The sequence below is a fragment of the Bos taurus genome, chromosome 4 (assembly GCF_002263795.3).
Source record: "Bos taurus isolate L1 Dominette 01449 registration number 42190680 breed Hereford chromosome 4, ARS-UCD2.0, whole genome shotgun sequence".
NCBI classification, from domain to species: Eukaryota; Metazoa; Chordata; class Mammalia; order Artiodactyla; family Bovidae; genus Bos; species Bos taurus.
Genome location: NC_037331.1, coordinates 105,420,484 through 105,435,034, shown reverse-complemented (window position 1 = coordinate 105,435,034; position 14,551 = coordinate 105,420,484). Strand labels below are relative to the sequence as shown.

The following is a 14,551-nucleotide window of genomic DNA, read 5'->3' as shown; positions in this document are numbered from 1 at the left end:
TTCATTTTTGTAAGATCTCTGAGGTGACTCATCAAACACTAAAGTGTGAAAAGCAACATCTAGAGCTGACCTGTCCAAGGCAGTACCCACCACATGTGGCCTTGAAGCACTTGAATGTGCTGTCTGAATTGAGACTCACTATGAGTACAAAACACACAGCAAATTTTGAAGACGTAGTGTGGTTAAAATGTATTTGGAGTACATGGTGATGTGATAATATTTTAGTATATCGGTTAAATAAAATGTCACTAAAATAAATTTCATTACTTTTTTTCCAAATATATTTTTAAAACTATAGTTATTAGAAAACATGTGGGGACTTCCCTGGTGGTCCAGTGGTTAAGAATCTGCCTTGCAATGCAGGGGATGTGGGTTCCTTCCTTGGTCATGGAACCAAGCCCCTGTACCACAACTAGAGAGTCCATGTACTACAACAAAAGACCCCACATGTGGCAATGAAGACCCGTGGTTCAGACTGCATTTCTATTAGAGCAGAGAGAAGGCTCTTGAGAGTCTCTTGGACTGCAAGGAGATCAAACCAGTCAATCCTAAAGGAGATCAACCCTGAATATTCATTGGAAGGACTGATGTTAAAGCTGAAGTTCCAATACTTTGGCCACCTGATTTGAAGAACTGACTCATTGGAAAAGAGCCTGATGCTGGGAAAGATTGAAGGCAGGAGAAGGGGATCACAGAGGATGACATGGCTGGATGGCATCACCAGCTAATGGACATGAGTTTGAGCAAGCTCCAGGAGTTGGTGATGGACAGGGAAGCCTGGCATGCTGCAGTCCATGGGGTCACAAAGAGTTAGACATGACTGAGCAACTGAACTGAGCTGAGTAGGTCTCCAAGAGTGGCCTCTTAACTTACAGCATCAGCACCACCTGGAAACTTGCTAGCAGTGCAGATCCTCAGGTTGGAAACTCTGGGGGGTCAGGCCAGCCATCTTTTAACAAGATCTGCAGGTGATTCTGATATAGGTACAGGTGCTAAAGCTTAAGAACCACAGCTAGAGAAATAACTCTGATGTCAGAAGAGGGTTGTTGCCACTTATATGACTTACCACACAGCAGACACACTTTTCTCAGGGCTAAAGAAGGACTCTTTAAGGATGTTCATGACTTAGAGTACTCACTGTTATAAGAAATTACCACCCCCAGTGATCTAAGGTTACATCCCACCCCAACTCTCTCCTAACTTTCTGATCTTCACTTCTTGGGGCCTCAGCAGCCCCACTTGTAGAATGAGGGATTTGGATTAAAGATGTTTCAATGTCTTCCAACTGCATGGAGCTGTCAGCTAAGAATTCCAACCATGGAGACATAGGATTACCTTGAACTGCAGCATGTTCTCTGTGTGGTAGGTCACGCTCAGGCGGAGAAAGCCGATGGTTGCAGAGAGAGTGTCAGAGGCAGAGGCGGCCTTCGCTGCGGCTGCAGGTGGGGATAGCTTGTCCTGTGATGATGGTGCTGGCACCATAGCTTGTCCAGCTTCTGAGGCTGTCAGGTGGGTGAGGTCTACAGTGATGCCCGTAGGCAGGTACTGAATGTTGCTGGCAGCATAATTAGGGATGGTGTCATAGAAACAGGTGGGCACCCCAGGAACAGTCGTTGGCTGGAACAAGAGGAGGACTTCAAGGTCAGCCTCTGACACCACGCTTTGAGACTCTAATTACAGAAGAAGGTGGTTAAACCAGACTCAGTCTCTTACCCTATGTCCATTGCTATAAGTTGAACTATATTCCCCAAAGACATGGTAAGGCCTAACCCCTGGTACCTGTGAACAAGGTACCTGGTGCCTTGTTTGGAACTAGGATCTTTGCAGGTGATCAAGTTCAATGAGGTCATTGGGATGGAGCTAGCCAATATGACTAGTGTCCTTAGTAAAAGGGGAAACTGAACACAGACATGCACCTGGGGAGAACATCATGTGAAGATGAAGAGGTCAGGGTGATGTTTGTACAAACCAAAGAACACTGCAGATTGCCAGCAAACCACCAGAGCCCAGGAAAGGGACACAAAACAGATTTTCCCTCTTGGCCCCTAGAAAGCGCCAACTCTGTAGACAGTTTGATATCAGACTTCCAGCTCCCAGATGCTGAGATAATAAATATCTGTTGTTCTAAGTCACCCAGTTTGTTGTACTTGGCTATGGCAGCCCTAGCAAATGAATATATCCATTTAAACATACACAGGGACTTCCTTGGTAGTCCAGTGGCTAAGACTCCAAGCGCCCAATACAGGGGGCCTGGGTTTGATCCCTGGTCAGAGAAACTGATCCCACATGCCACAGCTAAAAGTCTCATGTGCCACGACTAAGACCCGGCACAACCAAATAAACAAATAAAAATAAAGAAAATAAACACACACACACACACACAGGCCTCATCTAATGGTGAAGGGCTGGCATGAGACCTATCTGGAAACTGAGTCCTGAGGCAGGGCTCTGTTCCCCATGTCCTTACTGTCCCTTATTGTGATCTCGAGGAAATCAATGATTTTCTCTGGCCTTCATTCTCTCTATTTCTCAAAGGGAGAGAAACAGCATTACCTTACCTTTCTGCTTGGACTCTCCAATAGATGGGGGGGAAAATCACTTAAAATACTCAGTGCATTCCCACTGCATTACAGCCATGTTCAGAACAAAGTGGGATTTGAAATGCTGTGATTGTAGGAAAGACTCAGTGAGTTGATCCTTATTCAGATCTCTGAATGAAACACTGATCACCTATCACATGTAACTGATAAAAATACCTCATCAGCTGCTATAGCATCATTTGCTTCCTGAATATGATTACAGTTTAATCTATGAACATTTGGAAAGTGTTTCCTGGGTGCCCAATTACCTGTGGGACACTTTTTACAGCTTCCTGCTCACTGAGGCAGTCTGCTCCTGGTCCTTACCTCCCAAAGGCACCCCCGCTCCCTGCAACTCTCCTCGGAGACAGCAGGCTGCTCAGGAAAGCAGTTGAACTTCTGCAGGTCACTGACTGGAAGATCCCACTGAATGGAGAATGCTTGTCCCAGTACCAGTCCCTCAAGGTCAGTGATGTTCACCACCTGAGGAAAGAGAAAGGGCCATGATGACACACGAGAGGAGGTGCAGCTGCCTGGATAATGTCATTCTCTGATGGACATGTAGTTAGGACAGGGGAAACCAGCCCTTTGACTAACACCACTTTGATGTGAAAAATTCGTAATCCTCTTTTTTCTCCTCTGGGTCTTTCGACCTCTCTGTCAGGAAAATGAATCTGTCTTCCTCCAGACCTTTCTGATCTCATGGAGCCAATGTGGCATATTGAATTGAAAGAGCTTCAGTCATGTTAAGGAACACATATCACAGGCAGGGCGGGCATTTCAGATTCATTGCCCCCTGAGTACGGTGCTCAGACATTTTACTAACAATGGCAGTAATAACCAGAGCTAAACTTTACTGAGTCTGTCAAGCACCATGATAACCACTTCATATGCATTATCTCTATGAGTCCTGTAAAACAATCCTATGCTATGAATAATAATATATTTGACTATATATATTATAGTCAGTACTATATATATAATATACATATTATATATACTATTATAATATACAAATAATAATATATTATATATACTATTATATATATTCAATATAATACAACTATCTCAGTTTTACAAATCAGAACACTGAAGTTCAGAGAGGTTTACTGTTTTCCTCAAGATCTCACAGCTAGGGCTCAGCAGAGCTAGGATTAGAACCCTGTTCTGCCTAATCCTAAAAAGCAAGCTGTTGTCCTTTTCTGTATGTGTTGTCAAAGTGGAAGGGGGCAGGGAGTTCCCTGGTGGTCCAGTGGTTAGATTCTGCACTCCCAATGCAGGGGGCAAGGGTTTGATCCCCCATCAAGGAACTAAGATCATGCATGCTACACTGTGCGGCCAAAAGAAGTTTTAAAAAATAAAATTAAAAAAGGTCTGCCATAAGGAACAGTGAATTTCCCAGTGCTTGAAATATTAGCTAATGATTGGGACTTTTCTTTTTCAAAGATTATCGTGTAAGGGAAGCATTCCATAAGAACAAAAGCATAAGAACAAAAAGAATAAAAACTCCTTGTGTTTAAGTTATCATTTTCTGAAATGGTATAAAAATAGTTTAGAATAGGAAGGAAAAATAGCAACTGTCTCAAAGAAAGTCCTTAATGTGAATGAGAGAACACAGATGTCAATATTCTCCAGAACGAGGCCAATGCATTGAATCATATTTTCTCTATCACATCTGACATTAGAACAACTACTTTTAAATAGCCCAGAGAAGAACTGCCTTCTTCAAGGGTATCAACTCCTACCACTCAGAATCCCAATGCAAGCAAAACTCCAGGGTCCATATCGAGCATGCACAGATTTCTCCTTCTACATTCTCCCCATGGTTCCCCAGCAAGCCAGTTGTCTCTGTGCCCACCCAAAGTCAACAGAGCAAGAATGAGCTGGCTATCAGAAGCTCAGGCGAGGGCTGTTGACGGGCACCGCAACAAGGAACAATATCCCACCTTTGTTGATTCTGTGTAGACAACATTTGAAATGGAGGTGGTCACATCATTTAGGGAGACAGTAAAATTAGTAGGTTCCTTGTCCATTCCCAAGATCATGATATCTGTAAATGTGAGTTTGTCAGGGTCTGTATAATTAGCATGTATAATCGTTGCCTGTAGACGGTTCTGTGGGGAAAAGAAGTCAGTTTAGAGAGCAGGTATATCTCATTCTGATTGTGTCCAAATACCATTCCATATCTTTCTGAGATCCCAAGAGATCCCTTACCTCTGAGGTTCTAAATGGTGCCAGGTGGTCATCCCCAGGGAATTTTTCAAGTAAGACTCGTAACAGTCTTTAAGTAATCTTTTAGTAATATTATGTATTTGTTTTAGTTTACTGGTTCTTTATTGATTCTATTGCTCAGAAAATATGTTGCTGACACCATGGAATTCTCAAACAGACAAGATGACACACGTACAAAAGGAGACCCATAGTCACGCAAAGATATACACATTCATACACATACAAAATAATGCCCAAATAATTATTTTTTCTTTTAATGATAATGATGATAGCTAAAATTTATGAATGTTCACTGTGTGCCAGACCTTGTGCTAAGCATTTTACATGTATCATCTCATTTAATTCTCACAGCAAACCATGAGGGTGAGGCTCGAATGATCCCCGCTCTTCAGATGAGGAGCCTAAAGCCAGGATCATGTAGAAAACCTATCCAGGGAACCACAGTTCAAAAGTGACAAAGTTGAGCTATGACAAAGAAGGTAGAACCGATGGCTGAAGAAAAAAAGGGACACTTTGATGTTTAAAAAAATTAAGCATCCCACAGATTCATGTCCAAATGATTTTTTACAAAAGCAATGTAATGGAGAAAGGACAGGCTTTTCAACAGATGATGCTGGTGCAATTGGACATCCACAGGCAAAACGCGAAATTCAACCTAAACCTCATGTCTCATATAAAAATTAACTGAAAATTGGCAGTTCCCTGGTGGTCTAGTGGTTAGGACTTGGCACTTTCACTGTCATGGCCTGGATTCAGTCCCTGATCAGGGAACTAAAGTCCTGCAAGACCTACAGTGTGGCCCAAAGTTTTCTTTTAAATTTAATCTAAAAAAATTACCTCAAAATAGGTAATAAACTTAAATATAAAGGGCAGAACTATAAAAATTTTAGGAAAAAATGGAAGTATTGAAGAACTATAAAGAGTTCTTATACTAGACACCAAAAACACGATCTACAAATGGAAAAAATGATAAATTAGACCTTTGAAAATTAAAAATTTTTCCTCTGAGAAAGACTGTTAAGAAGATGAAAAGAGCAGCCTACAGACTGAAAGAAAAAAAAAATTTTTGCAAACCATGTAGCCAATAAGGGAACTCTCAAAGCTGAACAGAAAAATAAGTTAAACAAGCCAATTAGAAAATAGGCAAAAGAAAAAAAATAAAAAAATTAAAAAAAAAGAAAATAGGCAAAAGAACTGAAACATTTTATCTTAGAGAGTATACAGCTGGCTAATGAAAAGATACAGGAAAAGATGGTCAACATCATTAAATGCCAGAGAAAAACAAATCGAAACCACAATGAGCTATCACTGCTGCTGCTGCTAAGTTGCTTCAGTCGTGTCCGACTCTGTGCGATCCCATAGATGGCAGCCCACCAGGCTCACCCGTCCCTGGGATTCTCCAGGCAAGAACATTGGAGTGGGTTGCCATTTCCTTCTCCAATGCCTGAAAGTGAAAAGTGAAAGTGAAGTTGGTCAGTTGTGTCCAACTCTTAGCGACCCCATGGACTGCAGCCTACCAGGCTCCTCCGTCCATGGGATTTTCCAGGCAAGAGTGCTGGAGTGGGGCGCCAGTGCCTTCTCCAGAGCTATCACTACACATTTATCAAAATGGCTATTTTTTTTTTTTTTTTATGTGACAACATCAAATGCTGGTTACAATGCAGAGAAACTGGGTGACATACATCGGTGGTGGAAATGTAAAATAGTATAGCCATTCTGAAAAAGAATTTGGCAGTTTATTATAAAACTAAACATATACTTACATAATACCCAGCAACTGCACTCTGAAAACTTGTGTTCACATAAAAATCTGTTCCTAGCAGCTTTATCTGTAATAACCCATGACTGGAAATACTCCCAGATGCCCTTACTTAAGGGCATAGTTAAACATATCTTAGAATGCTGCTCAGCAATAAAAACAAACTGACCTTTGACATGGAAAAGCTTGGATGAATTCTGAGGAAATTATGTTGAATTTAAAAAGCCACAATAACCCGGTGTACGAGACAGCAAAAGAGACACTGATGTATAGAACAGTCTTATGGACTCTGTGGGAGAGGGAGAGGGTGGGAAGATTTGGGAGAATGGCATTGAAACATGTAAAATATCATGTAAGAAACGAGTTGCCACTCCAGGTTCGATGCACGATACTGGATGCTTGGGGCTAGTGCACTGGGACGACCCAGAGGGATGGTATGGGGAGGGAGGAGGGAGGAGGGTTCAGGATGGGGAACACGTGTATACCTGTGGCGGATTCATTTTGATATTTGGCAAAACTAATACAATTATGTAAAATTTAAAAATAAAATAAAATTAGAAAAAAAATAAATAAAAGCAATGGCAAAAAAAAAAACAAACTCAACATTCAAAAAACTAAAAAAAAAAAAAAAAAGCCAGTCCCCAAGGCTGCATGCTGTATGATTACATTTACATAATATTTTTGAAAGGACAAAATTATAGAAATAGAGAGCAAATTAGTGGTTTCCAAGAACTAAGGATGAGGTTGAGGCTTGGAGCAAGTGGAGTCAAGGAGATTGGACAACAGGAGGGATCCTCCTGGCCATGGAAATATTCTGCATCTTGATAGTGAGAGGGTAACATGCATGAAGGCTAGGGGTCTCCAAAGGGAGGAAATAGGCTGCAAGTGTCAGATGTTTTTTTGTCTCTCTATATATACAAAATTAAAAGGAGGTGTCTCTTAAAATTCTGTGTTGCCATGACAACACCTGGTTCCACCTGAAGTTGACTTTTCTCAAACCTTGAGGTAACCAATGAGGTTTTTCTTATGGAAATGTTTTTCTTAAGCTATGTTAATGAACTATGTATGTACCCTAGACTCTGTCTTTCTTCAAGTTAGTTCTGCCTAAGACTCAGAACCGACTTGACAAACCAGTGTGTTTTACTCATGCAAATGTTGTCTTAAGTTATGTTAATGAGACTATGTATTTGCTTGAAAACCTGACTTTCTTCAAGATTCATGTCAATCATTTTATGGCCTGGGATGACTCACCTGTGCCAATGTTATCTCAAAATACATGTTGTGGGTGAGGGGCCTGGTGCCATTCTCTTGAATTTTGAGACATTTCCTTTCTCTAATTAGCAGACTGCTAGTAGCTGGCACCCCACTCTAGTACTCTTGCCTGGAAAATCCCATGGACGGAGGAGCCTGGTGGGCTCAGTCCATGGGGTCGCTAAGAGTTGGACACAACTCAGCGACTTCCCTTTCACTTTTCATTTTCATGCATTGGAGAAGGAAATGGCAACCCACTGCAGTGTTCTTGCCTGGAGAATCCCAGGGACGGGGGAGCCTGGTGGGCTGCCGTCTATGGGGTTGCACAGAGTCGGACACGACTGAAGCGACTTAGCAGCAGCAGCAGTAGCTATATAACTCCTTGCTAAAGACTATCGGGAGGGCACTCTTTCTGCCCCCTTCTGATATCTATGTCAGAAGCTTTCTCTATCTCTTTCATACTTCTATAAAACTTTAATACACAAAAGCTCTAAGTGATCAAGCCTCGAATTGGCCCCAGATTGAATTCCTTTCCTCTGGAGGCCAAGAATCCTAGCATCTTTCACAGCTCAGCAACAATCTTGCAATAGTATAGACGTCAATATTCTTGTTGTAAAATTGTACTATAGTCTTATAAGATGTTCCAATTAGGGGAAACTTGGTAAAGAGTACAAGGGAACTCTGTATTATTTCTTATAAAATGGGGCTCTATAATTATGTCAACATAAAAAGTATCATTTAAAAAGCAATATGGAACTTCCCAGACTTCCCTGGTGGCTCAGATGGTAAAGAATCCACCTGCAATGCAGGAGACCTGGGTTCGATCCCTGAGTTGGGAAGATCCCCTGGTGGAGGGCATGGCAACCCACTCCAGTATTCTCACCTGGAGAATCTCCATGGAGAGAGGAGTCTGGTGGGCTAGAGTCCATGGGGTCACAAAGAGTCAGACAGGACTGAGTAACTCAGCACGTGGGACTTCCCTGGTGGTCCAGTTATTAAGAATCTGTTTTGCAATGCAAGGGATGAGGGCTTGATTCCTGGTCAGGGAACTAAGATCCCACATGCCATGGAGCAACTAAGCCCATGCGTGGCAACTAGGGCCAAATGCAGCCAAATAAATAAACATTTAAAAAATAAAAGGCAATATGAATTTAAAAGAAAGAACAAATAAGGGAGCGAGAGTCCCACACAAGAAAGTTCTGCCCATGCACAAACAGACATCTAAGAAAACCAATTCAGGGTTCTCCCATTCCCTTCCAGCCTTACTGCCATTCTTCCTCTTGGTCCCCTTGGGAAGCAGACACCAGGCAAGTAATGCACTGCATCTCCCAATCTCTCAAAACCACCACTTAATACCTGTGCCCAAGGCCAAGCTTTAGGGGCTAGAAAGGAAGTTCCTTGATGGAACGACTTCAAAAAGGCTCTACATACCTCATCACCCCCCATCCACACCCCAACCCACTTGTACTCTCTCAAATAAGGACACATCTTGGAAGCCCAGACTCATCATATAAAACTCAAAAACAGTGATTTTTTTTTTCCCAGAAAAACAGACAATTTCTTCACCAAACTCATGCTGATTTTCTATTGGTTAATGTTTCTAACACAGATTAAAAATTTTCATTTTAATGCTAATCCTTTCTGGGCTGTGGCAATAAGGCACTGCCCACAAAAGCAAGCAACTCAGAAAACCCAAAACTCGAAAAAGCAGTCACAAAAAAGAGCATGCACTGTGGGTTCCCCCAAAACAGTACTTACAGAGGTGATGGAAAACTTATACAGAATATAATTATTTCCAGTTACAGCATCTGAAAGAGAAAGATGGAGGAGGGACAGTTACTACAGGAAGCAGAACAGTTGGGTATCCTTTTCTCTCCACTGGGAACACCTCTGTCAACTAGCTCTGCTCACCCAAGTTCTACCTGGTTTTTTGCAGACTCCACAGAGGTCTCCTGGACCACTCCAACCGCCAGTAACTACTCCCTCCTCTGAACTCCATGGCATAGGTGGAACCATTTTGTCAGGTTTAAAGCATTTGGGGGGCTTCTCTGGTGGTTCAGTGGTAAAGAATCTGCTTGCCAGTGCAGGAGATCCGGGTTCAATCCTTGGTCCCAGAAGACCCCACATGCCATGGGGCAACTAAGCCCACGCACCACAACTGCTAAGCCTGTGCTCTAGAGCCTGGGAGCCACAACTACTGAAGCCCACGTGCCCTAGAGCCTGTGCTCCCCCGCCATGAGAAGCCCATGCACCGCAACTAGAGAGTAACCCTCGTTTGTCACAAGAGAAAAAGCCCACACAGCAATGATGACCCAGCACAGCCAAAAATAAACAGTACAATAAATAAACAAATAATTAAAAAAAAAAAAACATTTGACTTGTATCTGTAGTTATCTACATGCCCTCCCTCTCTCTGGACCAGGACTTCCTCAAGGGCAATGGCTATGTCTTGTGTGCTAAGTCATTTCAGTCGTGTCTGACTCTGTGACCCCATGGATTGTAGCCCACCAGGTGCCTCTGTCCATGGGGATACTCTGGGTAAGAATATTAGAATGGGTTGCCATGCCCTCCTCCAGGGGATCTTCTCGACCCAGGGATTGCACCTGCATCACATATATCTCCTGGATTTGCAGGTGGGATCTTTACCCACTGAGTCACCTGGAAGTTTAGGCCCTGCACATAGCACAATAAAAAATAGCCAAGAACTATTAATAAATGCTAATTCTATGTAGGGCAGATTTTTATATAACGAGACCCAAAGCTTATGTGAGGTACTTATGTGTGAAAAAACACCACACAAATTAGATACTTGCCTCTCAATAGCAACCAAGGCAATATTTTACAATCTATTAATAAATTGTAGCTTCCTAGGTGGTGCTAGTGGTAAAAAATCTGCCTGCCAGTGCAGGAGACACCAGAGCCGCAGGTTTGATCCCTGGGTCAGGAAGATCCCCTGGAGTAGGAAATGGCAACCTGTGCCAGTATTCTTGCCTGGGAAATTCTATGGACAAGGGAGCCTGGCAGGCTATAGGCCATGGGGTCACAAAGAGTCAGATGCAACTGAACACATATACACATTAACGTAATGTATTATTCTGACATTAATAATGACATCCAGAGAAAGGAAGAAACTAAATCCAATCATATCTTTCGCTTTGGTAGAGTCAATGACACACAAGTTGCTCATTTGAAGTCTATTTTAATGTATGTGCTTGGCTAGTGGAACTTTAAGAATGCATTGATTCTAAGCTACAGAAATGAGCATCAGTGGTAACAAAGCTCGTGCCATACTGGACAGTCTGCTGAGATGAACTGCCAAGGAGAAGCGCAGTGATGGTACCATAAGGAAGTCTACCTTTAGAGACACCATCATCCCAGTACAGCTCTCCCTTTGCTTCTCGCTTAGAGTCCAAGGCAATGATGAGTCCCAGAGAGTTCTTCCGGCTGTAAAGGAGCAATTCTCAGTTTCAGAGAATGAAGAAAAGATAGAATGGTCTTAAGCCAGCCCCCTTCGTGCCCCAGGGACAGACCATTTTGGAGTCAATCTCAGATATTAAGTAGATACTGATGCTGTCTGAAAACACGGAAAGCAGGGTGTGGGTAGACAGCAGAGGCGAGTAGTGAATGAGCTTAAGAAGAACATTAGATGGAGGCAGTTCCTGCTGAGAACCGCACTTGTGATAATACTAACAATTAGTACTTACTGGATGCTCTCCACATGGCAGGCAATCTTCTAAGCATCCTATATGCCTTAAACCATATCTATTATTTCATCTGAGCCTCTTAATAACTCTAAGAAGTTGAAGTACCATCATCTCCAGTTTACTAATGATGAGCAGAGATGCACAAAGTAAGTTGCCCGTGGTAACGCTTCTTGTATGTAGCAGAGCTGAGGCTCGAACCCAAATTTTCTGGCTCTTGACCTTAAACCTATGTTGACTTTCATATGGTATCTCTTACCTTCCATTAACCTGCATTGTCTCATGCCTAAGGAAATCTACTTGAGGATACTTTCTGACCTGGGGAATCCTCATGAGTGATTATTTTGACCATCCTTACAATTTGATGCAATTTACAAGTGAAAGACAATGGGAACGTAAAGGAACTGAGGCTACAGCTATCCCCTGCTAAATGAAGATGCCAATTTTGGGCTGACCTTGAGAGGAAGTGAGAAAGATGAGTTACTGAAGCTATTTTCCCTTAGTTGATACACTTTCAGTTCCAATTTTTCTTTCCTGTAACACTCTGCACCCTCAGAAGAGTGAGGAGCTTACCTGGTCTCTGTGGTCGTGTTTGGCTGCTGGATGGGAAAGATGTAGCCCCCTCGGAGGTGAAGTCCTATCCTATCACCTGGCAGCAGCATCTCCACAAATTGTTTCCTCCATTCTATAGCTACTTGCTAGCCAATAAAAGGGGAAAAGACCAGAAAATACGTTGTTTGGGCTACAAGTGACATTGGAATTATCTAGTTCTGTTGCTTCATTTTAAGCCCCGCCACCACACCTCACAAAGTGAAGTGACTTCCCCAAAGCACATAGGAAATAGCAGAGCCAAGACTCCAGCCTATCCTATTTCCTTATACTACACTATGCTGTGTGTGATTTCCCACTCGGGTTTTAATTCTATAGATCATCACAACCTAAGGCCCACTACTAGTCCACATAGCTGCAGAATAGCCAGTCAAATCGACTGAAAATTTCCATAAACCTACTCTAGTTATTCAAATTATTTCATTGTACCCCAGGAAAGGCCTTCTTCCCAGGAACATACCTATAAGCAACAAAATGTAAAACTTTGTTTTATTAGCCTACCCCAAGCACCCAGGACTCACTCACTCACCGTTTCATAGTCGTACCAGATGGCGTCGGGTATGTATGCTCTTGCATAGTTCAAACCCTGGGGAAACATAACGGTGAGCAACACTGGCACAACCCTTTACAGTTTACACAACACCCTCACCCATGGTGGCACGTCCTCATCGCAACACTCCTGAGAGAAAGCTGCCTCAGAAAAACTGGGCAGATTAACCAAAACAGAGCTGTTCCTAGAAGTGAAGATTGTTTTGCTTGGAGACTGCTGAGAAAAGCAGAGAAAGTGTATTCCCTGAGTCCCTTGTGTAATCTGATAGGAGGAGAAGGAAGCAGCTAGGCCCTCCGAAGAGCTTTGCAGGAGGACTACTTGTGAGCCAGCAGGACCTACCATGAGATGCTGGGGCTAAAATGTCAGCTCCAAGGGCCTTTGACTTGAGTCCATGAGCCATCTCTCATGTTTATAAACAGATCAGCATAATCCTGACCCCTCTCCTATTCTTCCCTACTCACCCCTGCCCTTGATTCTACTTGGTCCTTCCTACAGGGACTCTAGAATAACACTGTCCCCGTACCCAGCACCCCTCTCTCCCTCCACACTCCTCTCCCCACCTCTTCTCTTCCCCCACCCTGACTTTAAGAAACACACCCCCTGTGGTGAACAGGAAGCACAGACAGATGATCGGCCTGAACTCTCAGATATTCAAAGCCCCCATCAGTACCAAGGCCACATGCTTAAGGAAACAAGCTTTAAGGTAATTTTGCAAAATGGAGATTGTTTGGCTTGGCAAATTGAGGGTGAGATCAATAATTACTATTTTTCTAATTTCCAAATTTTCGTGCTCTCTCCCTCCTATTTGTAGTCGGATTTATCTTTAAACACAGACACTCGGGCCCCAGCTTATTCAGCTGTAAATCCACGAGAACAAGTGGGAGAGTCCACCCCATTGTTCAGATTATAAACACACTTCATATAAAACAGGCGTGATGAGGAGTCCAGGCCCCCAGAGGAACTGCTCGTGCACCTCCCAGGTGGCTGGGTCCTGGTAGAACCTGGAAAACAGAGAAGGCAGGTAAAGCCTGAATACAAAGCAGCCGCACATGGTGGGGCAGCAGGGTCCTAGCTGACCTTGCTGCTACTAGCAAGGCCAGTGACGCTATGATCCGAAGGGGAGTCTTTGCAGGTCAGGGGGCTTACTCGTGGACGAGGGGCCTTGCTACGGTCTCCCCCAGGGTATGAGCTCGGTAGAAAAGGGTGTAGAGATAGGGCAGCAGGGTGTAGCGGATGTTCAGATAGTATCTGGAGGATTCCAACAGCATAGCGTTGTTTTCACTGAAGGCAGCAGGATCCTGGTCCTAGAAGGAAATGTAAGCAATTACTAAATATTTCCATCAAATCTCTGAAGCGCTCTTGGGATAAGAAGCTTTCTCAAGTGAAAGTAGTCATGTTTCCCAATTCAGAGGATGTCAAAGCATTTCTAGAACTGCAAGGATCTTGGTTCTCCTTCTTCATTTTATAGATGGAAAAATAGAATCAACGATTACATGACTTCCCCAATGTCAAATTGTAAGCGAGTGGCAGAGTTTAAATTTGATAGATCTGCCAATCTATGACGCATCTGCAGCCTCAGGGTAATCGAGAGGTCCTCAAAGTGGCCATGGAGATAAAGGGGCTAAAGTGGGCCCTGCTCCCCTAGAGTTGTTGCTCTAATGTATGTTATTTATTAAGGTTTCTGATAATACTTCATTTGGCATATAATGCAATAAAGTTGTGAAAAGTGAAAGTGTAGTTGCTCAGTCATGACTGACTCTTTGTGACCCCATGGACTATAGCCTGCCAGGCTGATCAGTCCACGGAGTTTTCCAGGCAAGAATACTGGAGTGGATTGCCATTCTCTTTTCCAGAAGATCTTCCCAACCCA

At 43.1% G+C, this 14,551-nt stretch overlaps 1 protein-coding gene across 1 annotated transcript in view; it reads right to left on the bottom strand.

Moving 5' to 3' along the window:
- Positions 1-14,551, bottom strand: part of LOC100296901 (probable maltase-glucoamylase 2) — a 95,177-nt gene that overhangs the window by 36,305 nt on the left and 44,321 nt on the right. Inside the window, exons 18-26 of the mRNA XM_010804619.4 lie at positions 13,828-13,985; positions 13,598-13,682; positions 12,661-12,717; positions 12,096-12,220; positions 11,177-11,265; positions 9,580-9,629; positions 4,526-4,693; positions 2,907-3,062; positions 1,336-1,617 (exon numbers count right to left, since the gene is read on the bottom strand). Coding sequence (XP_010802921.2) covers positions 1,336-1,617; positions 2,907-3,062; positions 4,526-4,693; positions 9,580-9,629; positions 11,177-11,265; positions 12,096-12,220; positions 12,661-12,717; positions 13,598-13,682; positions 13,828-13,985 — 1,170 coding nt within the window. The remainder of the gene's footprint in view (positions 1-1,335; positions 1,618-2,906; positions 3,063-4,525; positions 4,694-9,579; positions 9,630-11,176; positions 11,266-12,095; positions 12,221-12,660; positions 12,718-13,597; positions 13,683-13,827; positions 13,986-14,551) is intronic.